General features: G+C 34.9%; 1 protein-coding gene across 1 annotated transcript in view; it reads left to right on the top strand.

Annotated features, from left to right (window-relative positions):
* Nucleotides 1-5,662, top strand: part of LAMA1 (laminin subunit alpha 1) — a 184,648-nt gene extending 178,986 nt beyond the window's left edge. The window contains exon 63 of the mRNA XM_012541536.2: nt 5,252-5,662. Within this exon, the coding sequence (XP_012396990.1) occupies nt 5,252-5,412 (161 nt within the window). The 3' untranslated portion in view covers nt 5,413-5,662. The remainder of the gene's footprint in view (nt 1-5,251) is intronic.
* Nucleotides 5,663-12,244: the final 6,582 nt, after the last annotated feature.

Below are 12,244 nucleotides of genomic sequence, written 5' to 3'. Positions count from 1 at the left end.
GAGTCAAGAAGAACAGGACTGATCCCTTTTATTCCTTGTTAGTTATTTGAAGATGGACTCACACTATTCTGCTCTTAACCCAAGTCTGCTCAAGGATAAACATTATTGGTTATTCCAACCCATTTTCCTAGGACATAGTTTCAAGTTCCTTTGTTATCTCAATTGTTTTTCACTGATTTATGTTTAAAATGGCACTCTGAAATGACTCCAGAATTCTAGCATAATCTGACTAGATGAGTACAAAAGAACTTTTACTTCCCTCTTACTGAACCTCTTGGTCCTTTTCATGTTCTAAGAGATTCTAAGAAATCACATTAGGATTAATTTTCAGTCTGTAGTTCACAAAATCATCAAGTCTTTTTCATATATATGAACTATCACCTAACCAAGCCTTCCTCATTCTCCTCTTATACAGTTGATTCTTGCTAATGTTTTTCACAGAATCACAAAATTTAAGTATAATGGGAACTCAGAGGCCAACTAGCTTAATCCTTTTCTGAAAATATTTAAATATCACTTAAGCATTTAAAAAATTAAGGCTCTCAAGCCATTCCAAATAAATAAGTGAATAAATAAACATATCAACAAGGATTTTAAAAGATATCTCCTTAGCAATGTCACCAAAAAATGGTCATTTAACTTAAGTGTATGGACTTCACATGATTGTGACTTCACAATTGTGGTTAGCTTGTAACTTCACAATTGTGGTCACACTTAGCTGGTTAGCTTTCTGGAGGTCTTGGGACCAGCCTTCAGCAGAGTAATCACCACAAGAATAGTTAGGGATAAAGTCCAAAGTTTTTATTATCTCCTTCACAGTCTGTCTCCTTCACCTGAGGCCAGGCTAGCTTTCTGGAGGCCCTCTGGAATGGGTCTTGGTTTCAGTGCAAGAGGCAGGAGAACCACCACTATGGTCTCTATCTTGAAGTCTGTCAGAGTCTGAGAGCTTGAGCTCTAGCCTAGCCTCCAGTCCTCTGTCTTCTCTTTCTATCTCCCAGTCTGTCTCTAGGTCTGACTCTGACCTCTTAAATACTCTATTACAATTAAATTCATTCATCATACTGAGTATAAGCCAATCATTATATCACTAGGGAACCATTATTTGTTGTAAGATTAAATCAATCTTACTGAACTATTAATCACCATGCTAAGCTAGATAACCATGCTAAGCTAAGATTGATAAGACAATCTTATCAATTCCATTGAATTAGTACCTTGATGTAAGAATCCTTGCCTCAAGTATATTTTTCCAGAGTTCTGGCCCATTGCACATTATCACCCAAGTTAGCCTACTGTAATCTTGGATAGCTCTGATTGCTAAGTTTCTAATAAATCTAAATTTACCTCTTTGTATCTTACAACTTTTGTTCCTACTTCTGTCCTCTAGGACCAAGCAGAATAAGTTTCTAATTTGTCTTCCATTTGACAGTTCTTCAAATACTTGAAGACAGTTTAAATTTTTTTTTTTTATTAGATTTGGCCCATCATTCTAGGCTGTTGAGATCTTTTTGGCTACAGAATGTTAGCTCTTCCCAATATTCCACAAATTTATTAAGCATGTCATCTCTTGTCTTCGTCTAATTATTAATAATTCTTGATAGATGTGTGACTTTGGGCAAACCATTTCACCCTGTTACAGCTTGATAACCTTATCTTTTTGGGGGGGGTGGGGGAGGGCAGCATAGTGTGAGGGATGTGTCAGATATACCTCTTTCCTTAAGCTTTTTTTTTTTTTTTGATTCTTCCAATTGTTAGTTGTTTTTTCTCTCTCTTTCTCTTTCTGTCCCTCTTCTTCTATCCTCAAATTGATATGGGTTTGCTTATATGTGGACCCATTCTATCTCCTCAATAATAATAATAAAATTAACATTTATGTAGCCTTTTAAAATTTAAAAATTGTTTTGCAAATATCTCATTTAATCCTCACAACTCTGGGAGGGGTGAGTATTATTATTTTCTCAGTTTTACAGATAATGATGATAATAGTTAAAATTTACATAGCATTTATTTTATTAAATGCTAAGCACTTTATAATTGTGATCTCATTTAATTCCTACAACTAACTTGGATATAGATATTATTTTTAAATCAGCTTTACAGATGAGAAAACTAAGGTAAACACATAGTAAACATACAAGATGGGATTTGAACTGACTCTAGATCCAGGATACTAGCCATTGTACCATCTACTTGATAATAAAAAATAAACTGTTTCAAATATAACCTATACAACTTATATCAAATTGCTTGCCTTCCCAATGGGTTCAAGGAGGAGAATAGAGAGGAAGGGAAAGAATTTGGAACTCAAAATTTTAAGACAAATGTTAACAATTGTTTTTACATGTAATTGGGGGAAAATAAAATATTAAACTAAAAGGTAAAGGTGGAGGACTATTTAGATGGAACATTGTTTTTTGTTGCTCTTGTGGTTGGTTGTTTTTTTAAAAGCTTCTTGAAGGCAAGGGCCATTTGGATTTTGACTTTTTATGCCCAGCACCTTCTACATAATAGGTGTTTCATAAAAGTCTATTGAATTGCATTGAATTTGGGAGTTAGTTTTTCCATCCATAAAATGAGAAGGGTGACTCTATGGAACCTTAAAACTTTAAAATTCTATGATTCTCAGTCATTTAGAGCTATTTGTATATTAGTCAGTGACTATAATTTTCTTAAGTGACCAGTGTTGGACTTGGGAGTTGGACTGGTAAAAGTTGGGAAAACAAAGCAAATACTCCTCTACCCTATCTCCTCACTTCCAAAGTGATGAAGTAGATAAGTATGTAGGGTTCATTCCCCCCAGTGCCTGCCTGCTGCTCAGGACATGGTTCCTTTGGACCACACTCTTTGGAAAGTTATAGTATGGTGGCTATATTCTCACTTCCCTTGTCTCCCATCCCATCCCCCAAACATGGAAATTCCTCCAGGGACTTGACCCTGGTTCTGAGTGCATGTTAGTCTCCCAATATGAGAATATAAAATGCTGTGACTCACACTAGAGGCATTCTTCTGCTTCTATTATTAGTAGCAACAGTTTCTTCAAGTTGGGGAGAGACATGATAGAATGGTGAAGAGAAGGGAGGCTAGAACCTTTGGTGCCCGAGCAATAACAACTACTACATTCACCCACTCATCCTTAGGATATTCTATGTCTTCCCAATGAGAGAGCTCTCCTATAGAATTCCTTGAGATTGAATAATTGCTAATACTCAGGGTACCAGCTCGTAAGGGGACATTTCTTCAGGGTGAAGAACCCTGTGTCTATCTGGGGATTTGTCTGCCTTGAGGAAGAAATGGGAGATGCTGGAGCCAGCTAGGATAGGCTCTGAAGACTTGATTGTTAAATTTCCAGTGTGAGCATTTACTCCTAGGAAATTGCCAGTTCTACAAGTCTACATTATCTAGATTGAAGAAAGTCATGGAGAAGATATTAATGATGCAGATTATAATTACAACTATGTTGCCAAACTACATTTTGTCCGGAGATTTGGTTGTTTACCGGAGCACATTTATACCTTAATGGGGATAACTTAGTAATGGGGTTAGGCCTCTGAGAATTGTGTTTCTAAGCATAAATAGGATTTCTCTTGGGAAACATCAGCACTTCCATATTCTACACATCCCTTCTGAGAATAAGTAGAAAGTATATATGAGTAACTCGTAAGTTCACCACATTTATTAGACCTATTTCAAAACCCAACAACCTATTATTGCCCACACTGATTTGTACAGCATTAAAAATGTTCCAAGCAATTGGTAAAATCGATGCTATAAAATGCTGTGTTGACAGGTGCTTTGAAACTTCATGTGTCATTTGCACAGTAGCAGACTGGTTCTTTTGGGTGAATAAACATAATTCTAGGTATAAATGGTCATTTGGGGGAGGTGAAACAACTCATATTCTAATCAGAAAATAAAAAATAAAAAAAAGAAATTGCTAAAGCACTAAATCAACAACTATGATTAAAAAGCATTAGGTGTGTGTTTATGTTGAATGTTTACATATGGCATTCTGGATAGCTTGTCTTCTTGAATTAACTCCTTGATTGCTGGGATTGGATAACTTCTACATTCTATGTCATGCTTGTCAAAAAAAAAAAAAGACATCTTATAGACAGGAAACAGTATCATTATTCACTATTAGACTCTGTTCTGGGTCTTGTTCTCTTATTCTTTTTACTTGTTCTCCTTCAGTGATTTTATCATCTCCCTTGGGTTCAGTGACTTCATATTACTCCCTTCACATAGGCTCTGAGCTGGTCAAATTGGCCTGCTAGCTGTTACCTCTCCACATTACACAGATGGTCACCCAGGTCTAAAATATACTTTTTCCTTGTAGAGTCCTTATCTTCCTAAAAGTTCAGTTCAAGTGCCACTTCTACATCAACCCTCTCCTCTGCTATTATTTTGACACATGGTAGTTACTTTGACCCTGATAGCATTTCCTTTTCTGTATACATGTTAAATTTTGAGACAACGTGTTGCAAGTGGAGTAACAGGACCCAAGTTGGAATTCTGGACCAATCTCTACTACCTATAAGACACTGGTCCTTAGCTGCCTCATATCTTAAGTGAGGGAGTTGAACTACATGACTTTAAAGGTCCTTTTCAATCTATGATTCTCCTTTATAGAATTTAGCTCTTTTAAAGACAGGGAAAAATCATCCTTTTTTGTATTTTTATCCTCTATCACTAATACAGTGCCTTTCACAGAGCAAATAAATCTTCATTGAATTGAATGAGTAAGTTGTTAGACCAAAAACATCATTATATTTTTTATGTGTTGCATATTAGGGGCTCTCTTAACTAAATCAAATCTGGCTCCATCAAATTACAACTTAAGTGCTCAGAAGTTCTTTGTCTCCTAAGCCATGGTATTTAAATGAGAATGTGTGTATGTGTGTGTGTGTGTGTACAAATGTATATAAATAATAACAACTAACATTTATAAATAACATCTTAAAATTTACAAAGCAGTTTACATAAATTATCTAATTAGACATATCTAAAGGTAGGGACAGACAATTTAAAACAATGGCACCCAGCCATTCTTAGCATTTACAGCATTCATCTTCAGAACTCCAAAAATCTTATATTGTTGTTAAAAGAAGAAATGAGTGTGGGGAAATGTGTTAAGATTTGGGTATACAATTCACTTGCCTTGTGATTGTTTTTATTTTATATTATTTTCACTTTTCTGCATTGGTCATTTCAATAAAATTTGACAAGCTTTTGTCTCTTCTTTTCTAAACAGCTGATGTAAAGCAAAACTGTCTGAGCAGTCGGACCTCCTTCCGGGGTTGTATGAGAAAGCTCACATTGGTTAAGGGTCAACAAGTGGAATCCATTGACTTCAGCAAAGCTTTTGACATCCGAGGAGTGTTCCCTCACTCCTGCCCTGGGACTGAGCTCTAAATTCTAAGAGAAATAACTAGTTGAAAGCATTTTATTATATTTTGATTGAAGGAAAATGTAACTATGAACCCCAGAATTCTCCGTTCACTTTTACTTTCCAACTCAGGTCATATATTTTTAGGGAGAAATTTCATATTTGTGTTTAAAACTAAAACCATTTGTACAACAAATACCTCTATTAAGTTGTCTCGAATGTTTATAGAATTAATTGGTTTCTAAATAAATTTTGCTTAATCACTGTTTACAGTAAGGTTGTTTCCTACTGATTACTTGACAGTATTCCATTTTGTTGTATATTGGGTTTTTTAAAGTAATTGAAACACTACAATGTATAATAAAGGTAAAATAAAATGTGAATGTTTTCATTTTTCATAAATCCCAAATTTCTGTCCAGGTAAAATGCTAGCATCATTGAAATTCCAGCAGAGGGCAGAAGATGGTTGTAACAAACTTGAAAAGACCCCCCTGAAAGCAAAGCTATATACAGGGGAACAAAGGAGCTGAAATCTTTGTTTCTTTTTTGTTCAGCATCATTCTCTCAAGTCTTGACCTAATTTTCTATTTGTCCAGCAAAATCAGAATATACTGCATGACAATAAAGTTGGCAATAGCAACAAATTAGAACTTCCTTAATTGTCAACTTCCCCCTTACAAAATGGGGCTGTTTTCCTTAATCAGCTTATTTTCTTATAGGAAACAAGCATAATTTGAAAAGTCAGAAAATGAAAAAATCCATATAAATACATTCCTTTAAACCAACTAGGCAGTTTTAAAATCTAGTTTCCAAAGCTTAATTTGGTTCCTTCTCTTGTAGTTACTTGTTAATTCTAGATGTGCTGCTAGAAAGGCAATTATTTTCTGCAAATCTGGAGAAAATAAATATTTTCAGGTACCTAGTTAAAAGAAAGTAGCTACCTCTCTTTGTAATAAATTACTTTTCAAGAGGGAATAGTTTTAGAATAAATTTCACTTTCATTTGGAGACCATTCATCCCATTACAAAGTAATAGAAGTCACTGTACTACAAGATTCTGGTGACCTTTTATGTTTTTTGAAACCTTAAGTGGTAACTGCACCAGCCTACTTTTGTCACTATCTTGGTTGACAGAAGTGAAATTTGTAACTGAGACTCCATTCAACTTGCATGTCAGAGTGTAATGGCAAGTTATGGTTAGAGAGCTGCACCTGAAGTTTGAGACATGGAACCTGGAACAACCCAAAGGTGACTAACCTCAGCAGCTAAATCAGGAAGCTGACATTTGCAGCTCTCAGCTGATGGACCCTCAACAGAAATACACAAGTGAATTCTCACTCTGCACTGTTGGTGGCCTTTCTAGTCATGTTACTATGGAAACGTGTAGTGTGGGGAGAACAAGGTCTGGAAATCCTGGTCCTGGGTCCATGATATTGGGCAAAGAAGAGATCCTAATTGTGATAGAAAGCAAGATGCTGAACTGGTACTGGGATGAGGGATGAGGATTTTCCTGTAGAAAAGAATGGAGTCTTACTTATTATTTTTATTATCAGACAAGCCGCTCACGTGGGCAGCTTTGAAACACATCCCTGAAAGTCAGAATCCATTTCTTTCTCTGGCTTGTTGATAACTTGGCAAGTTTCCAGTTTGCCATTTTAAACACAGAGGAGAGACAGATTGCTTATGCCTTGGAGGGCTGAAGGTAACACTTCTTCCTTCAGTTTACTCCAGCAGAAAAGTTTATCTTGGGTTTATATTAGCAAAATTATTGCTATAAGCACAGATACACTTAAATACTTTAAAGGATTCTGACAAGCATACATTTCTTACATTGTTTTCTTATTCATTCCTTCTACTTTGAATTCATGGTTTTAAACCATTTTATTATTTTGAAAATTCTGTCTTTGCATTGCATTTCTCCCACCAGTGTTTGCTGATTGCATCTCTCTGGTTAATGGCATAGATGTGTTTCTTTCTGCATGAACACAAAGAGAAGGAGAATGAGTCTTTATACTTCTTTTGACAATATAGATTGAGAAATCCCTTTTAGTTTTTCTATACCACTTTAAAAGCTGCAGATGAAACATGATTCTATTACTACAGCTTGTGGACAGCTCTTGGATTTCATATTGCCTGAAAACAGTGTCAACTACGTTTTCTTATTTCTTTGTAGGAAGAAAGGGAATATGCATTAGTAAGTACCTACTATGTGTCAGGCACTATGCTAAATGCTTTATGAATGTTATCGCATTTGATTCTCATACCAACATTATTATTATCATCTCCATTTTACAGTTTGAGAAACTGAGGCAGATAGAGGTCAAGCAATTTGCCCACAGAGTTAAGTGCCTGAGGCTGGGTTTGAACTCATTTTTTCCTGACTCCAGATCCAGCATTCTATTCACATATCACTTAGCAGCCTCTAGTTATAATGCTGTTAAATATTCTCATGGGCCAGGAGATTGTAGATGGAGAGTGCTAAGCACAGAGTCAAGATAATGTCTTTTTGCATGTTCAAATCTGCTTTAGACACTAGCAGTGTGACCCTGGCCAAGACACTTTAACCCTGGCTGCCTAAGTTGTCCTTCTGTAAAATGATCTTGAGGAGAAAATGGTGAAATGACAAAACATTCCAGACAATATCTTCCAAGAAAATCCCAAATGGGATCAAAAAGAGTAAGATAATGATGGAATAACACATTCTCAATGCACAGTGGCACAGCAAGTAGTCTGGACTCCTTGAGGTGGGAATAAAAAAGGTAAATTAGAAGTGAAATCAAAGAGAAGTTCCAAAAATGAAGAGATCAAAAAGAAATATATTGAGAAAGGTCAGAATTGGCCAAGAGTTCTACCTAACAATCTGCACAGAAATAATTAAGTGGATTAAGTATCCAGATTGGCATGAAGTTGAATGGCAAATCCACTAAGTTGCTGTATGAAGTATATATTTTGGATAGACACTTCAAATGAAAGATAGGTTGGAAGCTTTGAGCAGAAGAGCATTCTATATTGAATTTGGGAAATTGCACCTTGTTTAATTAACTAAAGCTGATCTCAAATAAAAAGCCATCTTAAAAAAAAAACACCAATACTTTCCAGTGATGTTATATGGTTACAAATCATGGGCCAATGAAATCTTCAAAGAATTATTGCCAGTGAACCAAACAGAAATTAAGTTAGATCTGGCAGAGTATAGCTACAATGCATTACCACTGACTTAAACATACAATACGCCTTAAAAAAATTATAGGACAAATACAGAATTGGAAAAGAAAGTAGACTGGCTATGCAGTGTGAGTAGAGAGAAATATAAGGGAGAAAAGAGAAGAGAACAAGTATTTACTAAGTGTCGACTATTGCTTAGCCAAAATGGTATCCCCTTTACAAATAGATTTTCAGAGCTAATAATTGTCTGAAGCCATATTTGACTTCAGGTTCTCTTGAATTTCAGGCACAACACTCTTATTTACACTGTCACCTAACAGCCCAATATGGCTGGTTTGAGTTCTCTGCTAGTAGAACATTACCAGATGTGGGTATATTGAGTACATCTTCAGTGGAGGAAATACCACTTACATGAGGTCAGAGATTCAGTGAAGCATTGATAGAGCTATCTAAACAAACAACTATATAACAAAAGCATGAAAGAGACCTGGAAGAGATGGGGATAAGGAGTCTTATTCAAGGTAAGTTCAAAAGAAGAGATGAATTCTGAAGGAGAACATGCTTTTTTAAGGAACTTTACAGATCATTTGCTTAATGGTTGAAGCAAGATAGACAGGAAATCGGAATCATGCATTTAAGATTGGAAGCTACTCGTAGAGTCCCTCTCATTCAACTCCTTTTTCCAAGTGAATAAAATGGACCTCAAGAGGTTAAATTTGCTCTAAACCACAGCAACAAGACAGGATTTGAATCCAAATTCTCTCACTTCAAAGCCAATATACTTTCCTAAGATGGCAAATATGCTTGTTGTGTTTATGTTTACATGTAAATGCACACAAAGGATGTGATAGAGGGGAATTTCTTTAGACAATGAGAATCTCAATGGTTTTAAACTTTTAAATTCTCATGAGTTAATGTCACATGTAAATAAATGTTTATACTCTGATTAGTCCCTCCAACAACCTAACAGAGGCTATATAGGTTTCAATATTTCCATTTTACATACAAGTAACTATAAGCCTCAGCTCACAGAAATTAAATGATTTCTCAGAGTCACAGAACTGTGGCTCAATTCCCAAATCTAACTCTTCCTACTATACAATGCTGCCCTCCTTTTGCTATTTTTAGTCTATTTTAATCTATAAGAAAGTATATCATAAGTTATTCAAGTATATAACAAACCAGAATTTTAAAACCATTTTATATAGGAACATATTATGAACTAACGAACAAAACATAACCATCGTTGTACTATATTTTGTTACTCTCAATTTTATAAGAAAAATTCACCTACGAAAGAAGTCTCAGTGACAAAGACTTGGAGTTTTATTTTTTATTTTTATGGTTAAAATACAATGTGCACAATGTACTTTACAAATATGCTATTATAACTACAATGGAAGTTATTGTAATAAACAATCCATATTTCCCTTTCGTGTGGGTCAGAAATATACAAATGATTGGCTTTAATGAGTGGCATGATGTTATTTTCCAACCCAGTAAGACATTGTGAAAAAAAGTTGAAAAATGCCTGGAAGAAAAGATAATTTTTTTTCTTAATCCCTCATTTGAACTCCTGGGATTCACTCCCAGTTGTCTGAACATGGCTAGAAACAAATGATTAATGACAGAGAGAATATGTTTTCGGCACCGACTCTTTTAGAGCACGACATTCACAGAATATTTTATTTTGGTATTCAGAGCATTTGCTCATTTCTTGTGCATCATTAAACTAGGAATATCAAAAGCAAAACAAGGTTGACATTAAATAAGAAGACTCAGGGATACTTCATAACAAAAGCTATCATAATCCACTATGCTTTTTATCTGAGTAAGGCGAGTGAGGTAGTTTATTTTGTATGTACATTGTAATGACAATGAGTGGTTCCAGTATGCTTTAAAGGTCATTGATTCCTAGAACCATTACACCAAACAAAGTGTTTTGGTGAGCAAAATAAGCCTTCATTTTTTTATTTTTATATTTTTTGCAGAATGAAGAAGGAAAAACATTTAAGGCAGCTATGGAGTCTGAGTCAAGTTCTCTTAAAATCATTTCCCTTCTTCTAACATTACATTACACGGCTATCTAGCAATTCCCCAAGAGCCTAGATAATAAAAGTGTTAGGGGTGGCTGGGGAATGGAATTTACAAATTCAAACAGAATTATAAAAGTATCATGTTTCTCTTTTAGCTAACATTATCTCCTGTTAGCAGGTAAACCTTTAGCTTTGCAGCTTGGTTGTCAAAGAATAGCAAATATATTGACAAAACAGTGCTTCTAATATAGGTGATGAGTTCTTCAGAGTCAAAAGTAAGGATCTTCAATCCAGCTGCTGTCCCAGAATTAATTATGAAAAGTCCATTCTATTTTTAAGGATAGATTTAGTCACCAAGAATCAAATGAGCAAATTACCTCTTTTAGAGGACTAATTAAGAAATATAAACATAAGGAGAGGGGCACAAAACCTGTGATTCTACTGATGTAAATAATTTCTAGATGATGAAACTCTACTAATTGCAAATCAGCATCTTCTCTGAAATTTATATAGTTTTAGTAGCAAGACTTAAGTTAACTTGACTTAATTCAAGGTCACATAATTAATCCAACAGTCAGGGGTACCTGAACCCAAGTCCAATGGGCCAAATTTGATTGTACCTTTGTCTTGCTATCTGTGATCTGCACTACCAAAGCTTTACAACTATACATTCAAATCAGATGCAATAATGCTAATGAGATAATTTAGAAGGCAGGCTTTCCCACTCTCCCTCAGAAGCTAGAAATTTTTAGTGACAGATGGATATTTTCTTGAGCAAAGAGAAGTGAATGAAATAATTGATTCGGATTAAATCTTTGGGTTGTAAAATTTCGCAAAAGTAGATGATGACAGAAACATTATTCTTTCCCCTCCCAAATCCCCAAATCCCCTATTTTAAAAAGTAGAACAATGACAAATGTAGGAAAACCTTAGGATGCTTTCGAATTGTGGAATCGAACATCTTTGGAATCTGATTTGGGGATATTTTACTTCAAAATAACATACCAAATTAACCACTTTTTTTTTTTTTTTTTTTTTTTTTGGCCAGAAAATACAACTATTTACATAGGGAAAACAAGATACTCTTTTTTTTTTTTTTTTTTTTAAGGAAGACACAGGTGTATTTTAAAGTTTTATTACAAATGTTGGCAGATATTATGAATACATTAAAACCTGAAATTTAAAAGGAGAAACTATGTTAAAAAAAAAAGTAAAACTTTTGCAGAGTTCCAGGCAATGCTTTGTTGCAACAGAAGGATGGTTTTAGATCTAGGATCTGGCATATATAACTCCAAAATAATCTCTCGAATCCATTATCTGTTGATCCCAAGCCAAAGGTTGAAAGATGACCTACAGTTTGTTTATGGGAGAAGGGGCAAATGGGACAGTATAAAACTAGAATGCATCCCAAGAAATCTTTCCACAATTATGAAACTATAGCCATCTTTATTGATCCTAGAAGGGTCTAAAGATGAACCAATATTATAGGATTTCTTAAACTGCATTTGCCCTTTCCTACAGGAGGAAGATTGGTGAATAACTGATCTGACTGATTTCAGATTTGGAAAATATATGATACTCAACTTATTCAACATACATAGATTTTTATTGCCTAATTTATCAATTGTGCTTAACCATGCCTGTGCTTGATGATCAAC

Source organism: Sarcophilus harrisii, chromosome 1, assembly GCF_902635505.1.
Source record: "Sarcophilus harrisii chromosome 1, mSarHar1.11, whole genome shotgun sequence".
NCBI lineage: Eukaryota > Metazoa > Chordata > Mammalia > Dasyuromorphia > Dasyuridae > Sarcophilus > Sarcophilus harrisii.
Note: the sequence above shows the minus strand (reverse complement) of the source record. Positions and strands in the feature narration are given on the sequence as shown.